At 44.6% G+C, this 18,869-nt stretch overlaps 1 protein-coding gene across 25 annotated transcripts in view; it reads left to right on the top strand.

Annotated features, from left to right (window-relative positions):
- pleca (plectin a) overlaps window positions 1-18,869 on the top strand; it is a 92,840-nt gene that overhangs the window by 48,556 nt on the left and 25,415 nt on the right. For 7 of the 25 annotated variants that reach the window (XM_031874762.1, XM_031874759.1, XM_031874761.1 and 4 more), the window contains 7 exons: window positions 9,583-9,644; window positions 11,212-11,226; window positions 12,340-12,429; window positions 12,887-12,922; window positions 14,232-14,309; window positions 14,445-14,537; window positions 17,555-17,721. In XM_031874762.1, coding sequence (XP_031730622.1) covers window positions 9,583-9,644; window positions 11,212-11,226; window positions 12,340-12,429; window positions 12,887-12,922; window positions 14,232-14,309; window positions 14,445-14,537; window positions 17,555-17,721 — 541 coding nt within the window. The other 18 variants (XM_031874765.1, XM_031874760.1, XM_031874779.1 and 15 more) reach the window with 9 other exon arrangements.

Genomic DNA, 18,869 nt, shown 5'->3' on the forward strand with positions numbered 1-18,869 from the left:
CCCCCCCCCTCCTCTTTCTCCCCCTCTCACACGTCTGGGTTTCCTGTGGTATGGAGATGTTGCTGTTAACCCTGTAAATGCTGGTCTGAATGCGATGACTTCGGAGCCAGAGCACTCTGTCAGAGCTTTGGTCTGGGCTTTGTCCTTGAGTAGCGTCCCCTTTTTTCAGTTGTTTGTTTTGTAGAGATGTGGCTCGAGTTGCGTGGCTTCCTTAAGGTGACTCAATGCGAGTTTGAGCCTTTGACTAGACAGAGCTTCTTATCTTTGTGGTTACTCCTTCATAGGTAACAGACCGGTTCCGCCAGTTTCTTCTTGGAATGCTTTAAAGTGTAATGAGTTCAGAATATCCTCCTCGCGTGTGCTGTCAGCAGAAGAACAATTACTCTCTATTAGACCCACTGACGAGCCTGAAGGTTACCTGCATACACCTGTGGCTTTTAATGTCACCCGACACACCTCACGCAGGCTTTTTGTTTTTTGTTTTTTTGGGCTGTTGACACAGCTTGGCACAATGGCGGCTGTCAAACACACCCCTGCAGGGGACACGCCCTGAGGCCAAGGATGTCTGACTGACGGTCTGCAGGTGTTCATAAAGGACAAATGTGTTTTCCCCCCACCTCTGAAAGTATTGTGAGAAACCAGTTTGGCAAACAGGACCTTTGAAAAACATTCAGCACACTCACTTTGGACAATGAAGCAGCCTAAAACGATAAAGTAGCCCCAAGTCACGTCTAGACTGCTCCACCTGCACTTGAAAGCAATCCAGCTGTAAACTGTTTCTTACAGGATGCCCACCGCCCTGAAATAGTCGGGTTGTTTTTGCGAAACTGAAGCCAGGCAGTGTACTTTCTCCTTATCGCTCCCGGGGGTCAAGGTCGGATAATAAACAACACAATCCTTTTAAAAAAGTCAGTCGAGGAGGACACATCTCGAGGAGATAAGAGCAGTTTTTCACAACAGTGACTTACCTGTTTGTAGTGAGTACGCAGTGACAAGTCATCAGAAAAAGAAAACATACTCCTAAAAGGATAAAAAGCCCATAAAATCGCTTAATATGCAAATCATAGAACCAAAGCAAAAAGTGAAAAGACATGAGAAAGTGACCTTCCTCTCCTCATCTGTGCAGTGAGTTTATACATTCTGTAAAGCGGGCACAGCTCAAGTACAAAGGTTGCCTGAGAAGAGCAGTTTGATCGCGGGGCAAACATTTCATTGCAAAAGCGGGCCTTGCGCTATCTCTACCTTCTGTCAATATCCAGCCCATTTTCATATGAAGAGATCTGCTTTCAGCTGCCGCAGTGCAGACAACCAGTCTGCTCCCGGTGCATCAGCAACGCTCATGTTCCCTCTTCCCAGCACTGTAATGATGCATTTTGATCAGAGGAGGGAAGTGGCTCGATCGATGTCTGGCCGCCTGATTTGTACCGCGCCTGTAATGTGACAAACACGCCGGATGTAAGCACGCGGCTGGGTGTGAGTCTGAACTGTAGTGTGCCGGAGCCCACAAGGTGCCTTTGACACAGGGTGAATGGTGGAAGTAGGTAAAAGGGATTTCCCCCAGAGGCAGGGTTTAAAAAAAGAGCCACACATGGCGGCCGGCTAATGGTAGTAAACTTGACACTGGGGTCGGTGGACTGTGTGTCCTGGATACGGTCATAACAAACTGGAGGAGGAGGAGGAGGGGGCCTCACGCTGATCCTCGGGACCTTTTGTAGAAGAATCTGAGTTCTCTGTTAGATAATTAAGGGTGATAAACCATTGTGAGGTCTGCGAGGGGGCTTCAGTTGATCTTGACCTCCTCTTCAACACTCTATGCTCGACCTCTAACTTGAGATTTCTGTTAACGATTTGATGCGAGGCTCTCAAAAGATGAGAAAGCTCCGTTTCGCTTCACAACACTAAACACGTCTAATCCGTTTGGGAAGCCACACCCAAAGTCTGCACCAGTGTCCACGGAGGAGCCACTAGACTGCCGGCGTCTGCTGAACCACACGCCACACACAGAAGGACCGGGCTTTTTGGCCAGTGGTGTGCAACCGTGACTCACTTCCCCTCTCTCCTTTCACTGCCACAGTAATAACAGACTGGAGGAGGGAGGAAAGCCCGCTCTGCTCTCACTGGAAAGTGGAAAAAAAATAATAAGAACATAACTGAAGGATGCCCACCGTGTCCCCACACGGCCTCCACAATACAATAGCCAACGTAACGTGAAACACATTAGTGGTAAACCTCGCTAGTAGTCGGGACACACAGTACACCGTGTGCCCGTGTCGAGGCAGGAGTTTGTGTTTACTCCTGCCAACATCTAAACACATGCACCCTCCATCAGTCCAAGTTTTTATTATCCTAAAGATTAAAGACACAATTATTTGGATACATTTCTTTAATGCAATTCTTTCATTATTTTACGTGTCTGTGTTTGTTGAAGTCAGTTATTGGTGAACACAGGCTGTGGTTTGCTGCTGCGACATTTGAACCGTGCTGTTGTGATCCAGAGGACGAAACAGACCCATGTAGGCTTTGAGTTGTCGTTCCTGCTTTGAATATCGCTGTCGGAGATAAAAAACCTGTTTAAAAAAAAAACTGTAAACAGCCTCAAAGAATGTAAAAGTACATCAAATGGAATTACATGTGTTCATTCCCTACGTCCAAACTTTACAATATTTTATGCAAACAAAAAGGCGAATAATCAAACAGTGGATGCATGTAAAAAAAACGTGTTCATCTGCTTTATTACTGGTGCTTTTGTAACCAAAGGAGAAACGTACAGATGACTGTCCCTTTAAGTAGAGTGAAGTTGTTGAATGAGCTCTATTGGCTGCTGTATTATTGTATTGTTTATATTACAGTCCAGATAGTAGACGTGATCTACTGTACTGTCACGGCGGTTTGTACGCTGCCTTAACTTGAACATAAGCCAATATAATGAGCCTGTGAATGTGAAGTATTTCTTAGTGTTTGCAAGGAAAGAGAAAACAAGACTCCTATGGTGGAGTTATTCCTGTCCAACAGCTGCTGTGCATGTGGAGGAAGGAAGGCGGGGGGTGGGGTGGGGTGGGGGGAGGGGAGTGAAGTGATCATTTATTACCCAGCAGCCAACGTTTAACCTGCACTCTGCCCTTTGTTGTTACCTGTGCCCTCAGTGAGACAATAGATGGGAGCGTCTCTATCAAGTGTCCTGCAGAAGTTATTCTAGCGGTTTTGCATTTAGGGGTCTGTGTGGTTCTGTAATCTGGGGAGAGGCGCACATCACGCGCTAAAATAAGGACAGCGTGATAGTCAACAGCAGTAAATACAACACTCGTTTATTTCGGGGGACGTTCCTCTCAGACGCGCTTCAACTTTTAACGCACGAAGGCGGCAACAGAGGAGGATGGAGCGCTCCGGTTCATCTCACTAAACGGAACAAAAGTGGGCCGGGCTTGTGGACAAACTGTCTGCTGTCGGACACTGTGTCTGTTTTTTTTTTTTCCTCCTCCATGTGGCTCGGATAGAGAGAAGTTTTTGAGGGCTGGTCCCACTCACGAGAAACTCGCGAATCAGTGGGGGCGCGTTTTATTCCGGGAAAGTCCAGCGCGCCGTTAGTTTTTACGCGCGGTCCAAACATACACACACACACACACACCAGGATGGCCGGGGTGGAGGATACGTTGCACGCCGCTGCCTCGTCCTGGTGCGGCGACGCAATGATCTACCGACGAACGAATTACATCCACGAGATGAGCTGCGGAGAAGTGGGCTCTCATCTGTACAGTCAGATGTGCTGCGCAGGTAGGTTCGGCCGGCCGCCGCCTCCGTCGCTCAGCGCCTGTAATAGGAGGATGATCGGGTTGGGAGGGGCGGTGCTGATGGTGATGAGGTTAACCCTTTCCGTGCCACTGCCTCGAGGGTCAAAGGAGTGGGCGTGTCTGAGCAAAGCTTTGTGTCTTGTTTTTTTTTTTTAATGTTTTATTGTTTCATTAACTTTTATTCCACTTTTAAAAAAGAAAACATTTTGATAATCAAAAAAAAAGTAAAAAAAGTTCTCTGGTTCCAGCTTCTCAAATGCAACTATTTTATGATTATTGACAATAAACCAAGTGAGTTATGATTTAACAAGAACGTAATAATAGAAAATGATATTCAGATTCATAAGTAATGAAAATAAAATTGTTAGTGGCAGCTGGAGACGCTCACTGCTCACATGTGAATAGAGCTAACCGTCAGTGACTGTGTAAACATTCAGTGTGTGTGCTACGAGGCTCACGCTGATGGAGGTGGTCCTTGATGTTTGTTTGCCTCCTGCTTTACCGTCTGAACGTGTCACGAAGATGATCTGTAGTTTCTGTGACGTTTAACTCTTTTCCTCCAGAGGTTTAGGGCCAAACCCGCTCCTCTGTAAACACACTGCGGACTCTGTGTCTGTTTGTGTGTTTGCTGTGTTGTCATGGCAGCCACTCTCACAAATCACTCTTCCCACATTTCACAGTGACTGTCCACGAGCATAGGTCAACACTGCAGGGCCCCAGCTGACCTCTCACTTTCTTAACAGTAGTTAAACTCTTGATCAGGGCCTGGGTCTGAGGAGGGTTGTCAGCTGCTGGTTAGACGTTAAATCATCGTTGCACATTCAGGCTTCTCGTGTCTTGTAGTGCAGCTTCTCCAACAGAAGAGGGAGACAGAAGAGGGAGACAGAAGAGGGAGACCCACATGGAGTAATAACCTCGTCTTCTCTTTAATTGTCCCATCTGAAGATCATAAATATAGCTATTATCTTGTCCTCGTGTCACCACAAGATTGTAAACACCACATGTGGCTAATTACACGTCGTTTTTGAATGCACCCTCCCTAAAAATGATGCTCTTATTGCAAAAGTGAGTGAGTTGGAGGCCTGTATAATTATGGAGAGAAGACATAACATGGGCCACTTGGAGGACAACTAAATGTCTCGGCGTTGATGCTTTTTGGGTTCATTGTCCAGCTGCATCTCACAAAGCTCCCCCCCCCCCCTGTTTATCAGCACCTGAGTTTGTTTTGAAAAGGAATACATTTCTTCCAGATGTAACAACAGACAGAGCTCGGTCTTATTCTGGTGGTGGTTCATGCCTTCATGCCCTCTTCATTGCCAGCTCCAGGTTGGATCTGCCCCATAATGCCTTGGGGCTTTCATTCCTCACCTTGGCAAACTTCCTCCCCGAACTGTCCAATGTTCATACCATCGCCCCTCAGTCATGAACTCCAGGAAGACCTGCTCGCCAGATGTCACGCCAACATTCCTGTCCTTGGTGGGACTGACACCGCATGTTGTCACTTGCACAGAAGAGCAGGCTGACAGAGGTTGGGGTTTTTTTGGGTGGGGGTGGGGGGGGGTGTTATCGCAGAAAGGCCGGCTCCCCCCCGTCTGCGAGGAGGGCGGGCGTGGCCCTCAGGAATGCATCGACTTGCGTGCTTCTCACGCCAGAACTGTCATCATAAAACTCCTATCGGCTCTCGGTGCTCGGGTTTTTATTACCACACAGTACTGCACTGTGTGCGCCTATCAGCACCTTACTGATAAGAGCCACATGATTGCATCACATTACAAGTGCTTCATAAACATCATACAGGATTGTGTTTTAAATCAATAATTCACAGCTGATCTCACTGCATCTGATTGTGTCAAGACTTCAATCAGCTGCTATCTGCACACATTCAGAGTTTAGCATGCAGTGTTTTGGGAGCTGCACAACACGACAGCAATAGTTAAACTGCTTTTTTTACACACGTTGTACTTTTCTGATTCTAGAGCCACTAAATAATCTCTGACCGCGCTCACATCCTCTCATGCTCTCTGAGGCAAATTTGTGATTTATGATAACTTGAATGTCCTCGGTTGCTGCACGACAAAAGTACGATCCTAGGATTATGTTTTCAGCACGTACAAACCCTATAGTGTCAAGTTGAGTGCTGCAGCTTCCACACACACAAGTCCTGACAAGCCATCTCCCTGTGTAGGTATCAAAAAAAACAATCTCTCCTTCACTCCGTCTTGTGTCAGTATCTGCACGGAATATTGATGCTCCCAAGGGTGAGAGGTGATGCAGGTATTTTAGGTGCTCTGGGACATGCATGTGGTAGTGAGTTGTGCTGCTGGAAAGAAGTTTTATTGCATGAAAAAGATGCCGATGTAACAATGCTCCTTTTTTCTTTTTCCACTCATGCACATGGACTCGCACTGTTCAGTCCATACAGAGCCACAATAGCTGCTTTGTGTCTGGGAGCACTTTCTGCTGCAGCGTGGTTACTCTATTAAGATCTTTGTTGTTTTTTTTTATAAGCCACTGGCTCACCAGAAGCAAATTATTCAAAATTGGAAATTCACCATAAGAGCATTAAAATGTTGGTCTCGCAGGTTGTTCTCATTAGAGATCTATAACTGCTTCTGTTCGTCCTGCTGCTGCGCTGTACGGAAACAAACCCCTCAGAGCCAGTTCCCCCTCTGGTTGTGTCCTCACGCTCGAGGTTTTTCTCGTTCTGTGTCGAGAAATGGCGGCGGACGTTTGTTTCCATCGCCCGGCCCCCCATCCGTGTGGAGGAACAGGCTTTTCATTGAGGCTCCGGTTGCGTGGCAGGTCCAGCCTGCCAGCCTCCGACCACACAGCGGTGACTGCCAGCCTGCGCTCGTGGAGCTCAGTTTGTGTTAACAAGCTCCAGTGGGCCGTATCTGTACAGCTGGGTCTATATTAGGGAATACCCCCCTTGTCTTTTTGACAAACGAGTCTCGAGGACACACACTGTATGTTTTGGAACAGCATGGTTTTTGTGCCGTCCTCCATAAGATGAACCGAGTTAAAGCTTCTGTTTTTGACACATTAGACTGACCTCTGACCTTTCTCTCCAGATACACAGAAATGATCTTGCGTTTGAGGACCAGATTGTGGACAGCTGTGGAAATTGGGCTTTGTTGCTAAACAATAAAATGTGAAAAGGATCCGTTTTTTAAAGTTGTTTGTTGCATTAAGAACGTAGTTGCTTGACAGCTGAAATCCCGGATATCAGACTATCCTTGAAAATACTAAGCTTGCAGTGAAATGAGTCTAAACTAAATGAGTTTGAAAATGTTTGTCATTAGTATAAGATAAATGCAACATGTAAAACAAAAAGCTGTCTTTGGTCTCTTAGCTGCTCATCGCATCTAAAGTGACTATTTGTGCGACTGTAAAGTAAACTTGGAGACACACAGAAGTTAATGACAATCTACATATAATCTAATCTACATATCTGTGCGTCTGCTATAATCAGTGCAGGGGTCTGTGCTCAGTGGAGGTCTCTGGTGTGTGGTTTGGTGGGCGGGACATAACAGGGCTGGTCCAGGAGGGGAGAATCTTCCCTCTGCTCCCACAGATCACTGTCTGCGTGTTGAATGACAGCTTCTGACATCGTAGCCCCGGGCAGGCATTTTGCAAGGGCTGCTGGAAGAAAAAAGAAAAACAAATTGCAGACTAGAATGTCAGAGACATGCACAGGAAGGGGAAAAAAAGGGAGTAAGAACTGAATCAGTGGCCTGAACACTCCCACTTAACTAAAGGATCACACTGTGAAGCAGAGTCTCAGGCAAGAAGAAGAAGTCAAAAAGCAGACACCGTCGTCTCTCAACCTGCTGAGTTGTTGTTGATCTCTGAGATAAGGCCGGCATGGCGACAGAGAGGAGATTCAGAAACTACTCCTCTGACAGTGTGGGTAGCGACGTGGTCTTCATAGAGGACTCCCCCTATCAGGGGATGCTCAAAGCCATGGATCACAGGAAAGGTAGAGTCATCTTTACATTGTTTCAGTTGTACAGGCGTGGAGGCCTGTTGTGTTTCCTCTGCTAATTTAATTCTAGTTTTATTTTTAAGTTTTCTTGTTGTATCCATCACACCAGGGTTAAATTCTTTGGTAATCTATGAAGAACTGGTGTAAACGTAGTTTGATGTCTGAAAGGTAGAATCTACGTCGGTCTACCCTGCGGTGGTCTTCTTGAATCAAACGGGCCACGCCCCTTCATGTGTCACGCCGTTTCCTCTTTTTATTGGTCCCATGTGCTGACACCCATTTTGATACCATAGATCGACTAAGCAGTGACGATATCTGGCAGGACTCGCTTTCTAATTACTCGTTAGGTTGGCTGCAGCTCAGATGACAGGCTGCCTATTTAAAGACAAAGGATCTTCTTCTTCTAATCCAGCTATCAGATGCATTAACCAGACTTCTTTTTTCTTGTGCCAGAAAGTTTGTGTCCTCTTTCCGTGTGACGCTCCACATTACAGCCGCATACAGCATGCTGCGATGAACAGACTATGACTGTTCTTTCAGGAGACTCGTTATCTCTCACCTCATCTTTGACTGAGCGGATGAAAGGAAACATCCACAGCTCGGCCTGCTGCTAAGCAAACACGTTATTTGTAAGAGGGATCGGGTAAAGTTAGCTTTGGTGTCGTTCATTTCTCCTGTTTGAGTTTTTGAATGTTGTTAGACCTCGATCATGAACAACAGTGTCCCGAGCAGCCGGAATAACAGCCGCCATGTCAGCAGATTTGTTTCCTACAGAACTTATAATTGACTTGAGGAATTCCTCTGCCTTTTGGGTTTATTTCACTCTGAAACAGTCACGAGCGCGTCTGTGAGTCAGCGGCATGATGCCCCCCCGACATGGGCGTCGGCACCACGGGATGTCGCTTCCTTCGCTTCCTTCGCTCTCTCTGTTCCCTCTTCATCTGATCTCTCCAATCCATCCAGATAATGTAATCAAGCTGTGTGACCAATAAAACAACATATTGCTTTCACTGTTTCTTCAGATTGGGTCACTAATCACTTCTCTTCAAAGGCAGACTTGTTTTGTTGCATCATACCGGCCTCTGCGTTTGACAGCCACTCTCATCGCCACAGCGAGGAAGTGAAAGTGTTCCTGTGGTAGTTGGTTGAGAAGGGAAAAAAAATGAGGGAAAACATTGCACAAGATCAACCTGCTGGTATGCGAGAGCCCTGTTCGTAGTAATCATACTGTGAAGTCAAAAACAAAACAGCACCAGTCGTGCATGTAGAAACACGTTCCTGTAGAGGTGCTAATCTGAGGGATGTCGGCGGTAAATTACACGTCTCACCTGACAAGCGACAAGACAGCTTTTATTTCCTTTATGTGGATGGACTCATCCACATATCCTCGTTATTGTTGTATGGGATGGGAATTTAGTTTTTTATGACCGGATCCAATTCTTGCTTAATTTGACTGCCTCGGGCCTCTAAAAATCATTTGACATTGCTCCCTCTGAAGAGCTCGTAAACCCACACATTTGGGAGTCATTGCTCTATAGATAGAAGTCTTCCAGGCAGCCCTTGTGAACAAAAATCTATTTGCATTTTAGACTTGTAACTAACTTGATAGATAATCACTCTCCGTGAGCATTTTAAGTTGTGTCATTGTAATCATTAAACATCCAGTACAAATAGTGATACAGGGATAGATTATGTATCTATTTTTATGTATATACGTGTTATGTCCCTGTTCATAGCATGCTGACATTAATGTAAATGTTTTGTACGAATGATCACCGCTGAGCGTCTGTGTGATCTGTCTCTCCACAGATGAACGTGACCGAGTTCAGAAAAAGACCTTCACAAAATGGGTCAACAAGCACCTGATGAAGGTAACATCTGTCTCCAGCAACACTCATAAGGCAATACTTACTGTCATACAAATGTACGTTTCTTTAGAGATGATGCAGATTATGAAACAAGAAAGAAAAAAAAAAGGTAAATAAACTCTTCACTTCAGCTTGTAACTGAGTGAATTCTTCCTGGTAAACAGAAGGACTTCAGCTGTGTAAGTTCAGTTCCGGCAGGTACTGTCATATCCCACCTGGTGACAATGGCTTCAACTACACTCAGGAGGTAATGGACTGTCTGATCTAACTGAGTCTCAGGGCTGTAAAAACAGATGAACTGGAAACCGATACACGAAGCAAAATCACTTCAAAACAAGTGAAACCTAACCCTCACCCTCTCTGGAAAAGTTGAAGAAAAAAAACAAAACACATACAAACAGCTGCTCCTTTGTGTTAACTGTATGCAGGGGGTGTCAGGGGGTGAGTCACGGACACCTGGCCTCGCTTTAGGAACAGCGGCATCGCTCAGGTTGTTACATCTGGCCTCCAGACCTTCTCAGGGCTCTGCAGGGGAACAGGAACCTCCACAGCTGAACTGTGTGTGTGTGTGTGTGTGTGTGGGGGGGGGTTAATATGTTTGCAGCCGTGATACTGTAAGGCAATACTTGTCTAGGGTTCTGGCCCATGATCCTTAAAAAAGGAATCACATCCTATGTGTAATGCAAGCCCCAGCTCTATGTAGTCAGGTGCAGAATACAGGGCTGCGGCTACAATGACAATCATTTTACATATCAATTAATTAGTGATGAAACTATTCGTCATTTGACAGAAAACAAGTGATTTATCAAGCTCAACATTCACTGTAATGTGAAGATGGCTCTGACTATTTGCTGTCCTTCTATAGACTAAAAGATTAAGAAGTGAATCCACTAAAACATCAAGACTGTTATCAACTAAATTAAAATGTTTCATACAGTCTACGGTTAAATGACTCCCTTACAGACACGTTCAGGTCGACGAAGCCATGTTTTCACACAGGAACTGAAGTGTGTTAAACTGTGAGGAATGTCTGCTGCCCTCTCCGTGTGCGTCCTGTCCCAGACGACCCGTGGTCCTCGTTTCTTTGTCTGGAAATCCCCCAGATTTGGGTCCAAAAGAGCCCGAGCGGGTTGGCGATCTGGCTGCCCTCGAGGCATTTTTGGACAGTCATGTGATTAAACTACGAGGACACGAACGCTCCATTTTTGTTCGACAGCTGTCTCCACTGTAGCGCGTCTTCAGATTACAGAGAAGGAAGACCAGACGTAGTTCTGTGTTTGATTTCATTTTTTGCGAATCCTACATCAATGCAGACCACAAACATTGATAAAAACAATACTGAAAGAACAGTTGTAGAACGTTTTAGATGGGACCAGTCGAATCAAACGATTACAAAACAAACAGGAAAAGTGTCTTTGTGTGCAAATCCAACCAGCGTCTGTCTGTCTGTCGTCTGTCTGTCTGTCGTCTGTTCTCCTCCCTCACGAGTCCCTGCTGTTTTATACCTTCTCTCATCAAACTGTTTGTTCTTTCCATCCTTCATCCTGTCCTCCCATCCTTTTCCCATCAGCACTGGAAGGCAGAGGTAGGTGCTGTCAGTGAGCAGAGTGCTGAGTGGACAAACATTCATGTCTGCCTGCATGTCTGTGTACACATTTCTACCCTCTCTCCCTCCCATACGTTATCTGAGCTCCTGAGCTTCTAACCCCTGACCCTTGATTTCCTCCTTCATTTTAACACTCGGCCTCCTTTCTAACTCCTGAACTCCTGTAAGAGCCTTTTCTGCAGTGCAACTGTAACTCACTACAACAGCTAAAAGAAATAAGAAATACAGTTTATGAAGTCATAAGAGGCGTGCATGAAGTCAGCTGGACGTGTTATCAATATATACGTTTATACTGATAATAGTTCTGATATCCTTCCTTTTCGTTATGACGTAATATTTTGATGATCAACTTTATTGCTGTGATTAGGGGGACACGGCAACATCACCACATCCAAGAGGATGATGGGAAATAAGCGACCAAAGAACCCCAGGATTTACTTAACGTGTTTGGAAGAGAAAATGAAGGCAAACATAAACATATTTACCCAAAAAATCTCTTCGATTTTGCTTTACTGAACTTCAGGGTTGAACTTTGACCTTCTGTACATGGCTTTACTCTGCAATGAGGGATTTTAACCAACATTTTAGTACTCACTGTGGTTTTCACCTGAATCACAGCCAAAATTATGAAAATACAAACTTTAAAGAACCCCAAATGTGGACGCAGTTGCCACTGCAGGAGGCAGACAGTTGTTGTTGCTGTGCCCCATCATGTCCTGTAAAGGAATGGTTTTAAAGTGGGGTTGTATGAGGTACTCATCCACAGCAGATCTGTTTCTCCAAACTGGGGGCGTGCTGACTGTCATCCACTATACACAATACACTGACTATGGATAAGAACCTCATACAACCCCACTTTAAAACATCCAAACTTTCCTTTTAAGTTGCTCTTTTCATTTTTACATAACATTACGGGATTCAGTCACAGGTATCTGTGCCTAGTCCAATCCCTGTCCACTGTCTGTGTTGAGGTGGTCCAGTGCTGTTTGTATCATGTGTGAACGTTAAGCTGTGGCTCTCCACTGATGCTGACTCAAATGTATGGATCAATATTCTATCACCAACATTTGCCTCCTTGTCTTCTCTCCACAGACCCAGAGACACATCACTGACCTGTACGAGGACCTCAGAGATGGACACAACCTCATCTCCCTGCTGGAGGTGCTCTCCGGAGAGACACTGGTGAGCTTCGGTGACCTTTAACCCCTTAGCTATTCGGACATCTGCTTCTGCGTAACCCCCTGTCCTGTCCAAACCTGTCTCCTTGTCCCACTGACTTATTCTGCTGCCGTATTTGTTCTCCTGTCCAGTCAGCTGTAACGTGAACTGCTTTCTATGTTTTTCTGAGCATGTGTTGACTTTGATTCTGTGGAGGTTTTTGGACATTTCAGAACATGCTGCGGTTATGCGCACTCTTTTTTTACTTTCCTTACCGTAGCTGTTTTCTTGGGAAAACACCTTCCGGTGATGTCGCCTTTAAGACACTAATTTTCATTCTTTGCTTCCATCTCGTAACCTTTCTGCGCTGACTTGTTTGACCCCTGATTTATTTTCCTTTTTCTAATTCCTGCTGACCTTTGCCCTGACCTCTTCCCCTGTGCCTCCGCCTTCCTCTCTTGCGATGCTCTTGCTGCGGTAGCCGAGGGAACGCGACGTTGTGAGGAACGTGCGGTTGGTGAGTGGCGCCAGGACTGCGGGCGTCGGGCGTGGCATGCGTCACCACCCCAGGTGGCTGCTGGGTTGTGCATGATGACAGTCGCACTCCCTGTATTGTTCCCCTTTTCTGTGCCCACATCGTCGTCCTCCATTTTATCAGTGAGCTAGCCGAGGTCAGGAGTCTGTGAGGAGATAGCAAGTGCTAGCAGAGGTTTTAGTGGACTCATTTCTACAGGCATTGCTTATTTAAAAGTAGTTATCTTTCGTATGTGGAGTCGAGTAATCAGGTCTTTCAACTTTAAGTTTTCACTCAAATTTCAATTGGAACCTTAAAAAAACATACTTAAAGGACCCTACCGTACATCCTAGAAAGAACAAGACAATATTCACATGATCCTTTTCATGATTTGTTTTCTTGGTTTCTTGAATGGTTCATGAATCCAAAGCTTTTCATCACTGGGGTACACCTGAAGGCACCAACCAAGACATTCTTAACACAATCGTTCCTGCGTGCACACCTGCATCACCAGGACAGGATGATAAAACAAATAATTAAGAAATGAAGCACAATCAGTGATCTCTGTTATTATCTCAGACATGTCTTTGCTAAATATCAAACTGGCCTTTTTTGGACTTAAACATACAGACCATCGCTGGCATGCTCCAATAGTTTTGGGGTCCTTCACTGCATTGAAAGCAACGGCACAAATTCCATCACATGCGAGCTGATATGTTGACTAATTCTGCACAAAGCTTCTTACCGCCTTAAGACGCGGAGCACCAATGCATGCCGTGGCCGACGCTGCTGGGTAACTCTGTCCCGTGCAGGTTTAGAAATCAGAGATCCTGCTCGACTGGACTGCGCCACAGTTCAAATCAAAGACCGACATAAGATGTAGAAGGTGTTTCAGAACAACGGTGCAGAGGAAAGTTGATTGCAGGTCGAATAGAAAATGAGGATTGAGAAGGATGATCGGGGGAATCACTCAGATCGTGTGTCATTCATCAACATGCTCTCACCTGCAGACATGCTGGCTGGTCTGTTCCAATGCATTTCTGGTGTCATTTAGGGTCAGATCTGACCAAACGCTTTGATCACAATCACGCAGAATTTGAAATCGCTCTTCAAATTTGCTGTATTTGAATTTTAAGTTCAGACCGTGACTGTGATGATTTATTTTATCCAGTAGAGTAGATTGTTTGTTTTAAGCACAAACAGTGTTGCTGGACACCGACACACCTGTTCCTCAGTCACGGGGCCTTGATTTGTTTGATTTGGTTTGTCGATCGTTCAACACTCTTTAATGAGTTCTCTTCCGCTCTTGCAGCCGCGGGAGAAAGGCCGAATGCGCTTCCACAAGCTGCAGAATGTACAGATCGCCCTGGACTTTCTCAAACGCAGACAGGTCAGTAGACCGGGACATTTTTAATAATGCACATTTTCATAAAACGAGCATTTGAATGTTTCTGTTTTCCTCCTTGTTGAGTTCTGTTTCTCTGTTTCAATTTTCCGTGGTAAATTAAAAACGGCACCTTTTCAGGTCAAACTGGTCAACATCAGGAATGACGACATTGCAGATGGAAACCCCAAGCTGACCCTGGGGCTGATCTGGACCATCATCCTTCACTTCCAGGTATGTAGGACACCGTAGGTGTGTAACGGTACACAGAAGTCACGGTTTAGGAGTCAGCGGGGAAAAGAAACACAAATGCACAAGGATCCATTTCTTTTCATTTATTTCAAGCTGACAGTGGTGCAGGTTTCAAAGACGGACGGAAAATTCAAAGCAAACACTGAACAAATACTTTCATCATCTGCACCAGTCTTCAATAGACTATAAAACTTAAAAGCATCTCTTCTGGACTGACTCGTACGCCAGTCCCCTGGTTGTGCTAACCTCAGCATATGCTACCAACAGGGTTCAGCTAAAAGTTTCCAGACAGAATTTGGGCATGTGAACTTTGGTTCCGCACTAATTGCATCAATCAAATTACAGTGACGCTTACGGTGACGGTTCAGCCCTAATTTACTGTCATTACGACAGTGAAGTTAAATTAGGAGATTTGAGAGAAGCTTTTGGACACAAAAAGTCAGTTGTTATTTAAATTGCATTTTGCATGTATTCAAAGTAGACTGACTGAGCCTTGTTGGGAACATTTTACTCACATTCCCTGAACTGCATGTGTTGTTTCTCTTTTAAACTGAACATTAATTGCGTCAGATCAAATTATTGCATTGCATGAGTACCAATGTGTTTCATAGTTTACTTTCATTCCATTGTGATTAGTTTGCTTCTGCGGCTCGGAGGTTCAATGACCAGCCTTGATTTCTCCTGATGTTGACACAGCAGTTACAGTACGGCACGGAGTCCAACAGCCAATCGTTTCCAAATGGGCTTCATTGAACATTTGGCAGCACTTAGGCTTTTATATACAACCACTACTGCTTCTCCTGTCCTTGAGTACACCCAGTCTAAACATTGAAAAAAAAGCTATTCATTCATTTTTAATTAAAGAAGGATGTTGCTCAGGTACATTTCAGAGCCTTTTATTCATTTTTTTTACTCCTATCTATGGTGCTGTGCAGATCTGTATGTTACCATTAAATCTAAATGTTTCATTCAAACATTAACAGTATGAAATAGCTTATAACACCTATAGCAGCAAAGGCCACATTGGAGTAAAGAATGCAGATGTGTTTGGATATTCATTTAGCAGATGGTTTGGTAGATTTTGGGGGGAAACAGTGGGAGTACATGGAGATTCTTTGATAGGTATGATGGTTATGTTGGGATGTGGGATCCTTTTCCCCGTCCCGTGTGACTCAGCGATTCCCATGAGAAAGCTGGAAGGAGACGTGGGTGTGACTCAAAAGCTGCAGTGGAAACGAGAGGTTTGCCTATGTTATAAAAGTGACATTTTCTCTGATATCTAACTGAACATAAGTAAGAAAAACAAAATGTCCATGTAGATGCACTTAGTCATCAGGCAGCTATTATTTCTTTAAAAACAAACCCATAACCTCTTTGTTTTGGTCATCACAAACAATGGTGTATTCCTCCTGAGCTCCCCAGGTGCAGATCCCATTTTAGTAATACACCGGTGTGAGTAATGGACCGGTCTCGCGACAGAGGAAGCCGGTATTCTCTCCACACTTTTAAAAAAGAGGCTGCGAGGGCGGAGGTCCTGTTTCAGCTTCTGAGTCACGCTGTGCCCACGTCCACACTGTAGCACCGGGGTTTCCCTTCTGAAGGGAAAATAGCAGAAGGAAGAGATGCATTCTTTTTTTTCCCTCCTCCACCCTTTCCTGCAAAAAAAAAAGAGAAGAGCCTGTACGTGAAATTGCTAGTTCTGCTATGACTCATCGTCATACCTAAAAACACTGGAAATAGTATATTGTGGTAGTAAAACCTAATTTATTCCAGTAAGAGACTGTGACGTTCATCAGAACTGGAAGTGCAACCTCCACTTCACGCATAATGTGCAGAGAACATACGGCAGATTTACCTCGCTTTTGGATGCTTGTCTGGTCTTATATGTGTCAAAACAAATCACCAAGCAGTGACACAGAGACACCAAGTTGCAGACATTTCTTTTGAACTGAACGGAGTCGGTAAAGTTTTCTGCACCAAGACAACTCAAGTATCAAACATACAGAGTTCACTTTCAGACGTTTTCCTGTGATTGTTGCCACTTTTTACGACTTGTGCCTAGTTTTGTAGAGAGCCCCGCCCATCTGGCACGTCAAGCACACTAAAACAAACACCAAGGACTTTTAATAAGTACCGTTTGTGCATCTGATGATAAATGTCACCGGCAGACACTACTGGATGATGGATTCATGCAAAATAGACACATCGAGGCGACGGCTGCAAAACTTAAATAGAAAAAATTCATATCAAGTCCCTCAGTGACAACACAGCGCTGGGATTAACCTAAGAGGACATCTGGACTGATTCAACCTGCGCTTTATTTGAAGTCTTGTAGTCTTTCACACAAAGAAAAGACACATTGTTGAGTGATTATTTTCAGTAGTGTGTTCTTGTAGAGCTGAGAGATCTGCCTGTGGAGGTTCTGGTACACAGTCCAACATTCATTCACAGCAGCCAGAGGATTTATTGAGAATCTGTGTCTGGAACAGTTTAACTTTTTAAGATCAGTGACTTTTCACTCTTATGATTTCTGTTTTTGTGTTTCTCTCCAAAACAGTGAGTTCAATGTTTCTTTTGCACTCCAAGTAAAAGTGCTGGTTGTTATTTGAGGTTTCTTACGTGACTCATCTCAAGTCTGGAAGAAATCAGCAGGCAAACTGGAAAAAAAGTGATCCAGCCCTTCAACCAACATTTCAATCTCCTTCAATATAGAAATATCAAAGGAAAGAAAGTCTCTGCCAAGATGAAAAAAAGTCGTTTTGCTTTTATAAATATAACAGTATTGGTGGAAGCATTAGATGTAAGAATTAGGAAAAACTCTCGAAACACATTTGGAAGTTACCTTCGTCCAAAGTCACTTAAAATAAGTGCTTCAAACTCCAAAGTATCCAGAGCTAAACATCATCAGAGCTGTTGCAGAAGTGCAACTGGTTTTTCTTTTTAAAGAAATGAAATGGAAGTTTACTGTCTCTGACTAGTTGCACCGTGTCCTCCTTCAGATCTCAGACATTCAGGTGAACGGCCAGTCGGACGACATGACGGCCAAGGAGAAGCTGCTGCTCTGGTCCCAGAGGATGGTGGAGGGATACCAGGGCCTGCGCTGCGACAACTTCACCACAGGCTGGAGGGACGGCAAGCTCTTCAACGCCATCATACACAAACACAGGTGAGACACCGATCCTCAGTAGACGGAGGCTGCCAGGCTCGTGGGGTTCCAGTCAAACCTTGTACTATTAAAATGTCCGGTCTTTACCAAGTGTTGGATAGAAATGGTAAGCTAAGGGGAAAAGGGCAAGAAAGACGAAACTTAGAATTTAACATACATGCATACATAAACAGACATTGCCAGAAGGAGCTAAAATGTGATAATAGTGACACAAAAGGATTATCTTAGAAGGGATGCCATGGCAACCTGTTGCCCTGAAGCATTTCTTTTTAAAACCATGCAGAAATATTTTCTGGTTAGAAGAGCTTGCCTGGACTTGGGATCTTGGGATCTTGTAACACCGTAGGACATGAAATTTCCACTTATTTCAAAAATCTTCTCTGTGACCGTTTTCATATTTCACTTGTACAGAGGCAGGAATGCCAAAATCCTCTTTGAGTTTTACAGCAGCACACCTGACTTGTCGGGACAAAATGTGGCTCGGCTACTGTAAATCAAACAGTCAAGATAAATACCAGATGGCTTCTGACCTGAACTCTCTCTGGCAACTCTGAATAAACTATTGCATTAGAATTGCAGTACCAGTCGTAATTTTAGTTTGAAGTTTAAAAAGCTTTTACAGATGAATTAATACTTTTTCCTGCTGTGAAAACTTGCTGACTACAGCTGCTGTCAACCTCAATAAAGAAACTACAAAATGTAGAAGCCTACAGCAGGCGATGGTGTTACACTCAAACCGTATATTTCGGGTGGAGCACCACTTTGTGCTTTCACAGACCAATGAGCGCTGCAGGAGGGCTTACCACACAACACAAAAATAACATTAACAACCTGAGTAAGCTTCCTTCGGTTTGAAAAGAGAGAGAGAGTTTTTTTCTTTTCCCGGTGTGGGTGTATCAATCTCATTTAAGAAAAAGATGCCCTGGAGGTATGCTCGCTGCAGCCTCGGCAGGTTGTAGCAAAACACAGGTACGCTGGCTGCTCCACCATAGATTCTTTCTTGGTGGAGGAAGAGCAGGACGTGCTCAGCGACGACCGGCTGCAACAGAAGTCTGACCAACAACTCACAATAAGAAGATACTTGGATATAATTAGGAATTACCAGTGGATTTGAGCCAGAATAAAATTAGTCGTGTTTTTTTCATAGT

This window comes from Anarrhichthys ocellatus, unplaced genomic scaffold (genome assembly GCF_004355925.1).
Source record: "Anarrhichthys ocellatus isolate YVR2014 unplaced genomic scaffold, GSC_Weel_1.0 scaffold84, whole genome shotgun sequence".
In the NCBI taxonomy this organism is placed as follows: Eukaryota; Metazoa; Chordata; class Actinopteri; order Perciformes; family Anarhichadidae; genus Anarrhichthys; species Anarrhichthys ocellatus.